This window comes from Pelophylax lessonae, assembly GCF_965119305.1.
Source record: "Pelophylax lessonae genome assembly, chromosome: 4".
NCBI classification, from domain to species: domain Eukaryota; kingdom Metazoa; phylum Chordata; class Amphibia; order Anura; family Ranidae; genus Pelophylax; species Pelophylax lessonae.
Genome location: NC_138771.1, coordinates 191,551,316 through 191,567,131, shown reverse-complemented (window position 1 = coordinate 191,567,131; position 15,816 = coordinate 191,551,316). Strand labels below are relative to the sequence as shown.

Below are 15,816 nucleotides of genomic sequence, written 5' to 3'. Positions count from 1 at the left end.
AAGGGTCCTCCAGGTGCTATATACATTCACGATCATCAAAAGTAGCAGGATAGCAAGCTGACAGGCACTTGAGCAGCACTTACAGGAGAGAAGCAGACTCTGGATAGATAAAGATATGCAGAGAAAAGCACTTCTAAGTACAGTATTCCAGCAATTTGTTTAAAAAGGCAACAGTTAAGTTCATTGACTGGTCATGTGATCTGTTCCCTGTCCCTTTCTCCCTTTAATAGCTGGCTCACCACTTTGGGGTTTAGGTTTTGAAGAAGGAGCCTTTAAGCATGCTTCAAAACTAGTCACCTCCCCTTGCTGACATCACTTCCTCCCTGTGTTCCACATGGTTTCAGGAAGTGCAGCAGCCATCTTGCTCCTTCAGACCCTCGAATTCTGCGGCTGTAGCCAGCACAGTGACAGGGAGACCATCTCAGGAGTGCTTCAGACATTGATGAGCCTGTTTACTCTGTAATCTGGGTACCTTTTTTACCATTGCCTTTAAAATATTGCTGACATACTGCACTTAGAAGCTCCTTTCTCTGCAAATAAATAACTAGAAATGTAGCAAACTATATACCATTAAATATTCTCTCCATACTGTCCACCACTAAATCTACGCATGGAAACATTTCCTTCTTTCCTTGATAGGGAAGATCTTGCACCTGTATTTGTATAGATTCCAACTTCTTTCTTCAAGCTAATTGACAATTTAATATCTGCCTTTTATGGAATCAAAAAATCCCCAGAATCAATCTAGTTGTAAAAAGACTGTGTTGTATTTCTTTGAAAATGTCCTGGCAAGTCAACTGTCAAGTGTTAGGTCAGCCATAATTGGATTACACTGAACAAGAACATGCTGCAGTGGTGGCGCAGACAGTAAGCCTGGGTTCCCATGAAGCCCTTCAGCACCTAATCTACAGAGGCAGAATGGCCTACTTCCTTACACTCAATCTGTGCAAGCAATCTATAAAGCTTGGAATGGAGCACACAGTATCCTGTGTCCCAGAGGAGTAGTGGTCTTCCCATACACTTCTGTGGAAAAAATCTAGGGATACCCCAATTTTAAAAAAGGTCTGGATCCAGCCATTTGGGCATCCAAGTGGGTAAAAATGGTAAAGCACATGTTTGTCTTTAAGAACTAGCATTGTTTGGGGAAGTTAAAAAATCTTAATAAACTGATACTTATTCTTGTACCTTTAATTAAAAGATGCTAGTGTTACCAAATATAACTTGGACCTTTTACAAATGAAGATCTCCAAGCCAGAAACCTTGCTCTAGAAACCCTGGCCTCACCAAGACACATTATATAATTTACTAGGTCCTATAACAACATATGATCCTAGGCATTGACAGCTGAAAGGAAAATGGACCAGTATCCCTTGATAAGGAAGGCTGGGATGATTTAGGAGATTACCCTTTTCAGCATTTGCCTCATTCTGCCTCATTCAGTGTAAAATAGTCCATCAGACAGTTATCACACTTGCAAGGCTACTAAAGATCTTTACATTCCTAACAATAAAATAGAGGTGCCCCTACTCTCCAACTTCACACACAAAATCCAAACCTATTGAATATAAGTAATGGAAGGTATTTCTTTCATAACAGGTCTGCTGTGATCCTAATCTCTGACTTCATGCCCATTTTCTGGACCTGTAGCAATACCCAACCTATTGGACACAGGCCATAGAGTGTATTTCCTCCATAACAGCCCTTTTCATCCAGCGAGACAACAAAATATGCCTTCCTAGACTTGTGAAGCCACTGGCCCCACGGAAAGCTACCGGAACATTCTTAAGTGTGCCCCCCCCCCCCCCTGAATCCTAGACGTGAGCATTTTAAATGCTGGTAATTTATTGCTCCCCCAACCAATTGTTTGTACTCTCCCTCATGCAGTGGACAGAAACTAAATGTGCAATGCTATTTGCTTCTTACGTATACCAAAAACCTAAGCATGGAGCAGAGAAGATGTGTTGCTCAGTTCTTTATCCAGAGAATCAGATGTTTTTTCCTTGTCAATCCATATATTATATCTTCACAAGCAAATTTTCTGCACAGCTAAGTGTTTATAGGCTCACACTATTGAGTGTTCTTTCCTCCTCCAGCCCCCTTTGGGTGATTCTTTTCTTTGAGCTCCTACATGCTCATGTGACAGTGTGTCTGCTGCAGAGTCTGGACAGAGAACTGTGTCACTATAGGAGTAATAGAAAGTGGAAACAATCACAGAAGCTCATGGTTATAAGCCCATATGATTTGTATACCTGTATTTTACACTGCCTTTTTCCAAAATGTTGGCATAGAGGCCAACGGGATAGCATAGGCCCACATGAAAAAAAATAAAAAACTATTAGAAGTAAAAGTCACCATAAGCTGATTATTTATCAGTGAGAAAAATTAAGATATTGATGTGAATGTACAATATATATGTAAAGTGCAGTGTACATTTTTGGCGCTATATAAATACCTGTAATAAAATAAATAAATATTGGGGGAAATCTGTTGGTGTTGTTTGATCTGTCACACCTCTAAGACCATCAGCAATGTTTGTTATCAAATTGCCTGGGGTTCAGATAGATGTGGAGAATACACAGTGAAAACCTTATTAGCTTTTTATGGAGCCAATTTGAAATATCTCATCCATTTTGTTGGAGGATCATTTCCCAGCACTGCCTCTTGGGCATGCAGTACACCAGAGCTTCACAAGTTGCCACTGGAGTCCACTTCCACTCCTCCATGATGACATCACAAAGCTGGTGGATGTTAGAGACCTTGCCCTCCTCCACCTTTTGTTTGAGGATGTCCTACAGATGTTCAATAGGGTTTAGGTCTGGAGACATGCTTGGCCAGTCCATCACCTTTACCCTCTGCTTCTTAAGCAAGGCAGTGGTCATCTTTAGGGTGTGTTTAGGGTCGTTATCATGTTGGAATACTGCCCTGCAGCCGAGTTCCTGAAGGTCATCATGCTCTGCTTCAGTATGTCACAGTACATGTTGGCATTCATGGTTCCCTCAAAGAACTGTAGCTCCACAGTGTCTGCAGGACTCATGCAGGCCCAGACCATGACACTCCCACCACCATGCTTGACTGTAGGCTTTGTACTCCTCACCAGGTTGCCGCCACACACGCTTGACACCATCTAAACCAAATAAGTTTATCTTGGTCTCATCAGACCAAAGGACATGGTTGCAGTAATCCATGTCCTTAGTCTGCTTGTCTTCAGCAAACTGTTTGCAGGCTTTCTTGTGCGTCAGCTTTAGAAGAGGCTTCCTTCTGGGACCACTGCCATGCAGACCAATTTGATGTAGTGTGCGGCATATGGTCTGAGCACTGATAGGCTGACCTCCCCACCCCTTCAACCTCTGCAGCAATGCTGGCAGCACTTATACCTCCATTTCCCGAAGACAACCCCTGGATATGACGCTGAGCATGTGCACTCAACTTCTTTGGTCTATGATGGTGAGCCAGTTCTGAGTGGAACCTGTCCTGTTAAAACTGTTGCATGGTCTTGGCCACCGTGCTGCAGTTCAGTTTCAGGGTCTTGGCAATCTTCTTAGAGGCCTAGGCCTTATTTATGTAGAGCAAGCATTCTTTTTTTTTCAGATCCTCAGAGAGTTCTTTGCCATGAGGTGCCGTGTTGAACTTCCAGTGACCAGTATGAGAGAGTGAGAGTGATAACACCAAATTTACCACACCTGCTCCCCATTCACACCTGAGACCTTGTAACACTAACGAGTCACATGACATCAGGGAGGGAAAATGGCTAACTGGGCCCAGTTTTGACATATTCACCTAGGGGTGAACTCACTTTTGTTGCCAGCGGTTTAGACAATAATGGCTGTGTGTTGAGTTATCTTGAAGCTGTGGTGAACTCCATGCCCAAGAGAGTTAAGGCAGTGCTGGAAAATAATGGTGGCCACACAAAATATTGACACTTTGGGCCCAATTTAGGTGTACTCACTTTTGTTGCCAGCAGTTTAAACATTAATGGCGGTGTGTGTTGAGTTATTTTGAGAGGATAGCAAATATACACTGTTATACAAGCTGTACACTCACTACTTTACATTGTAGCAAAGTGTAATTTATTCAGTGTTGTCACATGAAAAGATATAATAAAATATTTATAAAAATGTGAGGGGTGTACTCACTTTCGTGAGATACTGTAAGTGCTGTCATTGCTTTTTCTTATTACAAGTTGTTAGTCCTTTGGCTGTTATACTCCTTCTAAGTTGTCGCTTTACTAATCCAGGTCACATTTGTATCCAGGGATGTTTTAAGATCCAGCTTATATTCTTTCTTGCAGTAAATAGTGAAGACAAAGGCTGAGCATGACAGCCATGGAATCATCTAGGTTAGCAGTGACTTTTTCCTCTCATGGCAGATTAGGGCCACAGTCCAGCTGTACTTTATATCTAGGTATGTTTCCAAATGCTGCCATAGGAATACTAGAACTATGGTGATCAGAACTTATCCTAGTTTGAATTTACAGGTCTGTTTTCTGGTACAGTATTTTTTTTTCTTTCAAAATATTACTTTTTAATTATCACATACTTTGTTCCCCATGCTGTACTAGTAACACTTGGAAGTAGAAAGCAAACATGAAACTGTGAAAGATATGTGAGATGTAGCAGATGCTTCCTTTCTATTAACTGTTGAATGAAACATATTCTACAGCCATCATTCTGTAAAGGATTGAGATTATGTCACTTTTCATACATAGATAAACTTGGGTGTTAATAGATGCAATGACTTTCAGAATCAAATACAAAGTGAAAGCTGGAGGGATTATTTCCGCTACTATGGGGTCGCTATTGCATGAACTGCTGGAACTATGTGTGGCTAATTATGAAGAATCATTACTGTGTGATTTAATGCATGTGAGCATCATCAAAACCAAGCGTGATATTCATATACACTGTATGTAAAGACAGGGCAAACACAATACCAAAGAAAAAGACTATTTTTAATTTTTATCAGTTTATATAATGTTTAGTGACTGGTAACAACAGAAATTTTAAATTCAAAAACAAATATGTAATCCAGTTATATACTGGTTAAATTAAATGTTGTAAACCTAAGTGTAATGTATTAATAAAATGCATTCCTCTGTTCCTCCCTCCCCCTGATCATCATGCAATACAAACTGTTTTTTCTTTTATTACTTCTATTGGTTAACTTGATAGACTTGTCTCTCCTTTAAACCAGACTAACTATGTAATTGAAACCTTTTTAAAAATTACCTATTTCTTATTTAATTTAATAAAAAATGCCTGAGACAAGCTCAATTTAAACCTGAGGGAAAAAAATACCAGCTTTCTATGGTGCAAGACCCTAAGAACACTGAGTTTTCTGAAGACGTTGATTGATTAAACGCATAGAGGCAGGGCCTTGGTCTTGTCACTTCCAGTTATGTCATATCCGGTAAATTGACCGCATGCCGGCTCCAGGAGACAGCTGAGCAGCAGCATTCTTGCTTATAATAATGGCTGGGTATACTGAGTGACGATTTTATTGAAACTTTGTTAAAATTCTGCGTTTTTATACATTTAATAAAAACGGCTCAATGAAGTTTTTTCCTTTAGTCTCTGTTGGCATTGTGGTGCTATTGAGAGGAGAAAGAGAATAGTATCCTTGGCTTCCTGGATGGTGGAGGCTGTAAAAAGCACACTTGGACCTGCTTATTTCTCATAATAGGTCATGGTTATCTGGTGAGTGAGCAGTTTATACATTAGAATCACCTGTGGTGGGCTTTGGGTCGGCACACCTCAGGTGCTATACGAAGGAGAAATGATTTAATTAGAAAACAAACATTTGAATACAAACAGCCTTAGAACATGGAACTTTTGTTGACACATGGGAAAATGGATTTATGAATCCTATTATCATTGTGCAATTTTTTAAGTGTATAATGTATTGGTTAAATATAGCTCCACTTCTTTTCTTTATAAATGACAACAATAATCTATTTAATTTATAATTAAATTTTAATTTTAATTTATAAATAAACTAAAAGTCTTCTCAGTCCAAAATTGATTTCAGTTTTAGGTAGATGCTGGAGAGGTAAACCACCTAATGGCTTCTTATATTTCTGAGGACTCTGGTGATGAGATCTCTGTTATTTAGGTACCCCCTTTGGGCATTCAAAACCCCTGCTTTCCATGCTGGATTTTTTAAAAATGTTTGTATTCTAAACTTCAAAGTGTTTGGCAACATAGAGAGGAAATATGAAATCGATTATACCACTGGGGTCCCCAAAAGATACAAAGTCAGTAGGTAGTGCCACTCACCTGACTTATTCATGCCCCCACCCTTCAGTTAATGTTGATACATTTGTCATAAACGTATGCATTACTTTTTAAATACGAATTTCCACTTATGTGGATCACATGCAAAATAAAACATAAAAGACTAGTTCATAAATAAATCATCTGGGTTTAAAATGGATTTATTTTACATATGCATTTTAAAACTTACTGTATACTGTGTACAATTTTTGTTGTGCAGGATGCCATGCAGAAACTGTGAAGTTGGAGAGCTGTGTGGTGTTATAATGCATGGAGGAGCTGTTACATTTTGTGACCCTTATGGACCAAGAGAACTGGTAAGCCTTCTAAATATAGGATAAATTAACGTTCAGTGCCAATCAGGAACCAACATTGTATTCCTCCTTTCAAAGTAAAATTCAGATAATAATAATAATAAATTTAATTATAATATGATTTGTCATTTGCAAAGTAGAAACATCACAAGGGTGTTTTGCTCTGATTTTCCAAAAAAAAGTATACACCGGTGTAACTACCATGTCCATATTCATCTATTAGCTTGATATCATTTTTCTGCACGGATAAGTCCTGAGTTCTTGATAGCCAGTGTGTTAGGCACAAGATACCTTTTTTCTGATATCCCATCCTATTTTTGTTGTTTTGAATCCAAGTAAGTTACTTAGATTTTTTTTTTTCTACCAACCAAACAACAACTAACTTTTCCTTTTGTTTAGTTAACAACCAGCCTTAACACCACTACAGCTTCAGTTCTGCAGTTTTCTATCGGTAAGTGTCATTTCTTTTATACAATATACAGTTTTGCATGTTTTCCCCAAACCTCTCTTTTAAGAAAAATAGGCAACTGCATCTGTGGAAAAGGGTTGAATTTACCACCCATCCTTTGGCTCCTGGTTTCCTGCTATTGCAAAATGGCAGCAGAGGCTTATTGCAGCATTCGCCCCACAGCCACATGGTGCATACCAAAATGGTATCTGGAATAGATAAATTCCTTGATAAGGCTACAACCCACAATACAAATATTGTGCAGTCTAGGCAGTATCTTGGCTATCATGGGTGACCTTATTTAATCTTTAGCTCCCAATGGAGCCTGGCAACTACATTTCTTTTAAGACAATACATTTGGTGTGTAGCTAACTGAAACAACAATAACTTTGACTGTTGAATCAGATAATAAATAGAAATAGAAAGGGACAGCAGGCCTCAGAAAGGGGTGCTTTTAGAGTTGTCTGAGACAGTTTGATAAACATTTAAGCCTGATACACACGATCCCTTTTTGTTGTTTAACCCAGCTCGCTGAACGAAAGAAAAAACTCCTGAGGAGCTCACTGTATAACTAGTAGTACGGCGATCTCTTCACTGAGCTATTGTGTTCTGGCAGGGGGACTGCACCCCCCCAGAACACACTGGTCAGCTTTTGCAGCCATTGGCGGCCAGCGTTGATCGGGCGGCCAGCGTTGATCGGATGCCAGTCGGATGTTGGTTTTCCAGTATGCCCATTCGACAGAAGCTGGCCGTTCAGCCAGATTCTGTCAGGCAGGCTGGTTTACACAGGGCCCGAATGTTTGGCCGATACCAGCCGATATTCAGCCTCTGTGTACCAGGCTTTAAGTTAGCCCTTAAGTGCTAGAGAGTAAATGTGACTGTTTAACTAAATCTCTTTGCTCTATAAACTATTAGGAATTACTATTCTCAGATGATGTTTAGCCATTTATATACCTATGAAACTAAGATAAATAACTTGTAATACATATATATATATACAGTACTGAATATTGGGTAAACCAGCATATAAGGCTACCTCCCGAATAAATGTAAACAGTAATTAAGAACTGTTAATTTAGTGCCATAACACTGTCTCTGTCTTATTTATTATAAATAGATGATGTTTTAATCCGTTTATAATAAGGAATACACTTCAGTGAAGTTAACTGCTCTATTAAAAATGTCTATCTGAATTAGCATTTAGAATCAACAATACATATTTTTTCATGCTCATTGTTATTGCCTGCTGTCTCTGTTCCTGCTTTTACAAGTGTAGCTGACTTCATAGACAGCTTGTTAGCTGACGCATAACATCCATTAAAGGATAGCTTTAATTTTGTTTAGAAAAAAACATTCCCTTCTGAGTAATCTATGTACATTGCAAGGATTTTACCAAACTTTGTTGCAGTTTCCCACTCATTTCTGCTCCGAAGGAGTAGTGCTTTGTTAGACTATGTCCTGTGAGTTACTGAATGTGAGTTACTAGTCCATTTAATCAGCTGATGCATGAGTGTTCTGATGAGAAAAGTTGCAGTGTCTTTATCCTTTTAAAATTGATAAACCCTTAGGGAGTATCTCACCAAAAATGACACTTTTGTGGCAGAGGATAATTGAAACCTGACTTGTATCTTAGTGCAGAGTTCAGCTGTGTACTAATTGCCTTCATGTTGCCATATTGCATTAAATTTTACAGAATGTTACAGCCCTGCATTTAAAAAAAGGAAGGGTTATTTTTAATACCATTAAATTACAATATGTTTTGTGCAGCAATTTTACATGGTATTTTTATATATTTGCTATACTTTTTTCCTGCAAAAGTGGTACAGCCCTTTAAGATTTAACTGTCTGGTAGAAATATGGTTATACAGTCTAACCTATTGTCTAGTAATTTGTTCTGATATAAACTATATTGTCAAAAGTATTGGGACGCCTGCCTTTGCTTGCACATGGACTTTAATGGCATCCCAGTCTTAGTCCGTAGGGTTCAATATTGAGCTGGACTGCCTTTTGCAGCTATAACCGCTTCAACTCTTCTGGGAGGGCTGTCCACAATGTTTAGGAGTGTGTCTATGGGAATGTTTAAACATTCTTCCAGAAATGCATTTGTGAGGCCAGGCACTGATGTTGAACGAGAAGGCCTGGCTCACAGTCTCTGCTCGAATTAATCCCAAAAGTGATCTATCGGGTTGAGGTCAGGATTCTTTGCAGGCCAGTCAAGTTCTTCAAACCCAAACTCGCTCATCTATGTCTTTATGGACCTTGCTTTGTGCACTGATGCGCAGTTATGTTGGAACAGGAAGGGGCCATCCCCAAACTGTTCGCACAAAGTTGGGAGCATGAAATTGTCCAAAGTTTCTTGGTATGCTGACGCCTTATGAGTTCCCTTCACCAAGGGGCCAAGCCCAACCCCTGAAAAACAATCCCACATATAATCCCCTCTCCACCAAATGATTTGAACCAGTGCACAAAGCAAGGTCAATAAATACATGGATGAGCGATTTTGGGGTGGAGGAACTTGACTGGCCTACACAGTCCTAGACCTCAACGCGATAGAACACCTTTGGGATGAATTAGAGCACAAACTCCAACATCAGTGCCTGACCTCACAAATCGGCTTCTGAGAGAATGGTCGAACATGCCCTTGTGGACAGACTTCCCAGATGAGTTGAAGCTGTTATAGCTGCAAAGGGTGGGCCAACTCAATATTGAACCCTACGGACTAGGACTGAGATGCCATTAAAGTTCATGTGTGTTTAAAGGCAGGCCTCCCAATACTTTTGACAATATAGTGTATTACTATGTTGTCTGTGAAATTTAAGAGTTGGTAGGAGTCATGAGCTATTGTAGGGCACAGCGTTACTTCTACTGTGGATGTCTCTGCTATAATCTGTACAGAACTAATGTATGTTTCCAGAACAGATTGCTAAAAATCACCACAGTATCTAGAACTATCAAAATTAACAGTATAAGTAACTAGTTAGTAATAAAGATCAAGAGGTTCATTTGGATAATAAACTCTCTGAACCACGTACCTTACAGAGGCCACATTTTAACAGGGGAATCCATTATGTGAAGAAAAGTAATTAAAGCTGAGCTGCAGGAACACAGAGCTGTCTCCAGTTCTGAGATTTACCCATCCTTGCCAGACAGCATAGCCAGCCTGATGATCTGCTGCCTTCTTTCTGTTGCACTTAAAGTATAATATTTGTCCTGTTTACTGTTATCATCAAAAGTGAAAATAAAAGAAAATGCCAAATTTTGGGTTGTTCCCAGAAAAGTAATAGAGGAGAAATCTTCCAAAGGGGACACTAGTTATTCTGACCTGGAAGGCCTCAAGAGTTTCCCTTAATTTGCAGGGATTTCCTCTATCTTTTAGTTTTGGCTATGGGACAGGAAGTGAAGGTAAATCTCCCCAATATGACACAGATGGCAAAAAAGGCTAACAGGAGTTTAAACCCTCCTTTACTCTATCCAACATGAAAATAAATGTTTTGCCTATACAGTAATCCCCCGCTCCATCGCGGTTCAGTTTTTGCGGTCCCGGTAATTCGCGTTTTTTTTTGTAATGTTATTTTACTATATAAATCATTAAAAATGAAATATTTTTGTGTTTTCTATAGCTCTTGCTATGTCTCTTAGTATCTTTTATGTGTTTAAATGAGTTTCTATTGTTTTAAAAGTGTGTTTAAAGACCTTAAAATGCTTCTACATGTACAGTGACAGTAAAATAAACATGCCTACAATGCATTTTAATAGGGTTTTTCTATTTCGCGGAATTTCACTTTTCGCGGCTGGGTCCGGAACGTAACCCCCGCAATGGAGGGGGGTTTACTGTAGTTCTAATTTAAGCAATACAAATTCCTCACTACACCCAGTCTTTATTTGGACAGTGAAGAGCAGCAGCAGTCTGATGAGTCATTACTCTGCTCTCTTCCCCTGCCAACATGTTTGTTGTCAGCACATATGATTGGTTACAAGTGCTGTTGTGCTGGGAGTTGCAGGAGGTCCAGGTCACATTCTGGTGTTTAAACTCGCTGTATTTAGAAATACATTTCATTTTTTGTAATAAAAGTGTATCAGGTGCACTTACACTGGGCACAGTTGAACAGAACCATGCCTGAATTAGACTGTCTCACCTCCCCACTCCCAAGCTGGTCTGCACTTACACTGGGCAATAAGCAAATGTTACCAGGCTTGCTAGTAAGGAATAAGTAAGGAATATGAGTTGGGTTGTCACCAGAACAAAAACAGAGATTAATTTGTTCCATTGATACAATTGTTTTGTGGACAACTGGGGATCTTCTTTCACTTTCAAGTTCACCTTTTCAGAAAAAATAATAAATGCACATTTTTTTTGCAGGTAAAAAAATGTGCTTTTATTATTTTTTGTTGCAGGAGCCTGTAAAGCATTACACCAGCCATCAGCAGATCGCTGATGCCATGCAGGTCTTCTGCCGCCCTGGCAGTGTATAAGCTTGCTTGTACCTCTTATGAGGAAGCTGATACATGCTGACTGGAAACATGAATGAATTACCACAGCACCGTGGTAGTCCACTGAAAACTACAAGCAGACAGCCGCAAAGGCTGCTTGACCTTGTAGTTTTCCATTCACAGAGCGCTGTGAATGAGTGACACCACCGGGTGGGCCGATTCCCACAGGGCTTGTTTTTTTTTATTTTTTTATTTTGACAGCTAAGCGCAGGTGGAGAACCTGTAACATGGTATGAAAGGTGAACTTATTTACTATTCCTTACTAAAATCTAATCAAAAGGTTTGGCTTTAGATATACTTTAACTGCTTTCATTACATATCTGACTGAAGTCCAGCTTCAAGGTGTGGATTTCATACATTTTTTCTAATTCCTAGCTAAATATAAAAATGACTGTGGTTTTCTTTACAGCAACTACTCTATATAATTATAATTAGCACATGTAATTTCTAGGGTTGACATTGGTGCCTAAGAAACGAAATCCTAATTTTAATTGCTGCTGACCAACTTTCATGAAGAAATGTTATCCCTTTCTTAGATTACCAGCCATAGCATTTCTTTTTCTAAACTCAATACCCCCATGTTTTTTTAAAGTTTATATTATAGAATAGTTTTAACCATATTGAAAGTGTAACTGTTACTATATAAAGTAGCTTGCTAGCCCGATACTTCATGATATCAAGCCCTGTTAAGTAAGGATACTGTTGCTTTGTAACTACAGTGCATCTGGAAAGTATTCACAGCGCTTCACTTTTTCCACGTTTTTTGTTACAGCCCTATTCCAAAATGGATTAAATTATTTTCCTCCAAATTTTTCAAACAATACCCCATAATGACAATGTGAAAGAAGTTAGTTTGAAATCTTTGCAAATTTATTAAAAATAAAAAAATAAAAAATGACATGTACATAAGTATTCATAGCCTTTGCTCAATACTTTGTTGAAGCACCTTTGGCACCAAAACAGCCTCAAGTCTTTTTGAGTATGATGCTACAAGCTTGGCAAACCTATTTTTGGGCAGTTTCTCCCATTCTTCTTTGCAGGACCTCTCAAGCTCCATCAGGTTGCATGGGGGCCGTCGGTGAACGGCCATTTTCAGATCTCTCCAGAGATGTTTAATCGGGTTCAAGTCTGGGCTCTGGCTGGGCCACTCAAGGACATTCACAGAGTTGTCCCATAGCCGCTCCTTTGTTACCTTGGCTGTGTGTCTAGGGTTGTTGTTCTGTTGGAAGATGAACCTTCGCCCCCAGTCTGAGGTCCAGAGTGCACTGGAGCAGTGTTCATCAAGGATGTCTCTGTACATTGCTGCATTCATCTTTCCCTCCATCCTGACTAGTCTCCCGGTTCCTGCCGCTGAAAAACATCCCCATAGCACAATGCTGCCACCACCATGCTTCACTGTAGGGATGGTATTGGCCAGCCGGTGCCTGGTCTCCTCCAGACATGGCGCTTGCCTCTCAGGCCAAATAGTTCAATTTTTTGTTTCATCAGACAAGAGAATTATGTTTTTCATGGTCTGAGAGGCCTTCAGGTGCCTTTTGGCAAACTCCAGGGAGGCTGTCATGTGCCTTTTACTGAGGAGTGGCTTCCATCTTGAAACTCTACCATACAGGCCTGATTGTTGGAGTGCTGCAGAGATGGTTGTTCTTCTGGAAGGTTCTCCTCTTCTCACAGAGAAATGCTGGAGCTCTGTCAGAGTGACCATCATGTTCTTAGTCACCTCCCTGACTAAGGCCCTTCTTCCCCGATCTCTCAGATTGGCCGGACAGCCCGCTCTAGCAAGAGTCCTGGTGGTTTCAAACGTCTTTCATTTACACATGATGGAGGCCACTGTGTTCATTGGGATCAATGCAGAAATGCTGCAGAAGTTTTGTGTACCCTTCCCCAGATCTGTGCCTCGATACAATCCTGTCTCGGAGGTCTAAACACAATTCCTTGGATGGACTTTATGGCTTGGTTTGTGCTCTGGCATGCACTGTTGACTGTGGGACCTTATATGGACCAGTGTGTGCCTTTCCAAATCATGTCCAATTAACTAAATTTACCACAGGTGGACTCCAGTCAAGTTGTAGAAACATTGCAAGGGTGATCAGTGGAAACAGGATGCACCTGAGCTCAATTTTGAGTGTCATGGGATAGGCTGTGAATACTTAATGTACGTATGATTTTTTTGTTTTTTTATTTTTAATAATTTTGCAAAGACTTCAAACAAACTTCTTTCATGTTTTCGTTATGGGGGTATTGTTTGTAGAATTTCGAGGACAATAATGAATTTAATCCATTTTGGAATAAGGCTGTAACATATTAAAATGTGGAAAAAGTGAAGCGCTGTGAATACTTTCCGGATGCACTGTACAAGAAGCCAACTTGAATTTTGTCCATTAGTCCTCGCTAATACATAATAGGACACTGCACTTTTATTTATTTCTTAATAATGCGTGCCTTGCATGTGCAATAAAAAATATAATAGAAATAATATTTTCTTTAAAAGTATATTCTCAAAGTACATGCTAAACACTTCTGTCTTTTTTTCTCTGATCTATGTGTTATAGCTATGAAGGCTAAATAAACCTAAAAGGACACTTTGCTTGACAGAACTAATGGTGATTTTGCAGTGATGCAGAATTTTTCTGATTAAAGTAGCGGGATAGGTCTTAATCTTCCTCTCATTATGTGTCTATTCATTCTAGTGTATACAATCATGTTTCGTTTCATCTTTCATGCTGTATGAATGTATTTGACAAACTAAGGATGAGGATGATTGGTTCTGAATGTGACTCCTCTAAGTAAAATAAATGAATATGATTAAAATTTGGAACCCTAGTGGGGAGTATAGCATGAGCTTGGGCAGCAGATGTTCCGTCAGTGTAACCAAGACAGTGAAAGCAGATGCAGGATTGCTTTTATATATATATATATATATATATATATATATATATATATATATACACACACACACACACTTTATTGTCAAAAGTTTTGCGACGCCTGCCTTTACATGCACATGAACTTTAATGATATCCTAGTCTTAGTCCGTAGGATTCAATATTGAGTTGGCCCCCCCTTTGCAGTTGTAACAGCTTCAACTCTTCTGGGAAGGCTGTCCACAAAGTTTAGGAGTGTCTTTAGGAATGTTTGACCATTCTTCCAGAAGCGCACTTGTGAGGTCAGGCACCAATGTTGGATGGGAAGGCCTGGCTTGCAGTCTGCAATCTAATTCATCCCAAAGGTGTTCTATCAGGTTGAGGTCAGGACTCTGTGTGCAGGCCAGTCAAGTTCCTCCATCCCAAACTCGCTCATCCATGTCTTTATGGACCTTGCTTGGTGCACTGGTCCAAATCATTTGGTGGAGGGGGGATAATGGTGTGGGGTTGTTTTTCAGGGGTTGGGCTTGGCCCCTTAGTTCCACTGATGGGAACTCTTAGGGCATCAGCATACCAATTTGGACATTTTGGACAATTTCATGCTCCCAACTTTGTGGGAACAGTTTGGGGATGGCCCTTCCTGTTCCAACATGACTGCACACCAGTGCACAAAGCAAGGTCCATAAATACATGGATGAGTGAGTTTGGGGTGGAGGAACTTGACTGGCCTGCACAGTCTTGACCTCAACCCAACAGAACACCTTTGGGATAAATTAAAGTGGAGACTGCAAGCCAGGCCTTCTTGTCCAACATCAGTGCCTGACCTCACAAATGCACTTCTGGAAGAATGGTCAAACATTTCCATACACACACTCCTAAAACTTGTGGACAGCCTTGCCAGAAGAGCTGAAGCTGTTATAGCTGCACAGGGTGGGCCAACTTAGTTTTGAACCCTACAGACTAACACTGGGATGCCACTAAAGTTCATGTGTGTGTAAAGGCAGATGTCCCAATACTTTTGACAATATAGTTTATATCAGAAAAAATAATAGGAATAGGTTTTATATATATATATATATATATATATATATATATATATATATATATATAAATACCTATATATACAGTATCTCACAAAAGTGCGCACACCCCTCACATTTTTGTAAATATTTTATTATACATTTTCATGTGGCAACACTGAAGAAATAACACTTTGCTACAACAATGTAAAGTACTGAGTGTACAGCTTGTATAACAGTGTATATTTGCAGTCATCTTAAAATAACTCAACACACAGCCATTAATGTCTAAACTGCTGGCAACAAAAGTGAGTACACCCAAATTGGGCCCAAAGTGTCAATATTTTGTGTGGCCACCATTATTTTCCAGCACTGCCTTAACTCTCTTGGGCATGGAGTTCACCAGAGCTACAC

The 15,816-nt window shown here is 39.6% G+C and overlaps 1 protein-coding gene across 3 annotated transcripts in view; it reads left to right on the top strand.

The window, feature by feature from the left end:
- Positions 1-15,816, top strand: part of RELN (reelin) — a 782,434-nt gene that overhangs the window by 358,883 nt on the left and 407,735 nt on the right. For all 3 annotated transcript variants that reach the window (XM_082254411.1, XM_082254410.1, XM_082254409.1), the window contains exons 7-8: positions 6,490-6,586; positions 6,983-7,034. In XM_082254411.1, the coding sequence (XP_082110537.1) occupies positions 6,490-6,586; positions 6,983-7,034 (149 nt within the window). The remainder of the gene's footprint in view (positions 1-6,489; positions 6,587-6,982; positions 7,035-15,816) is intronic.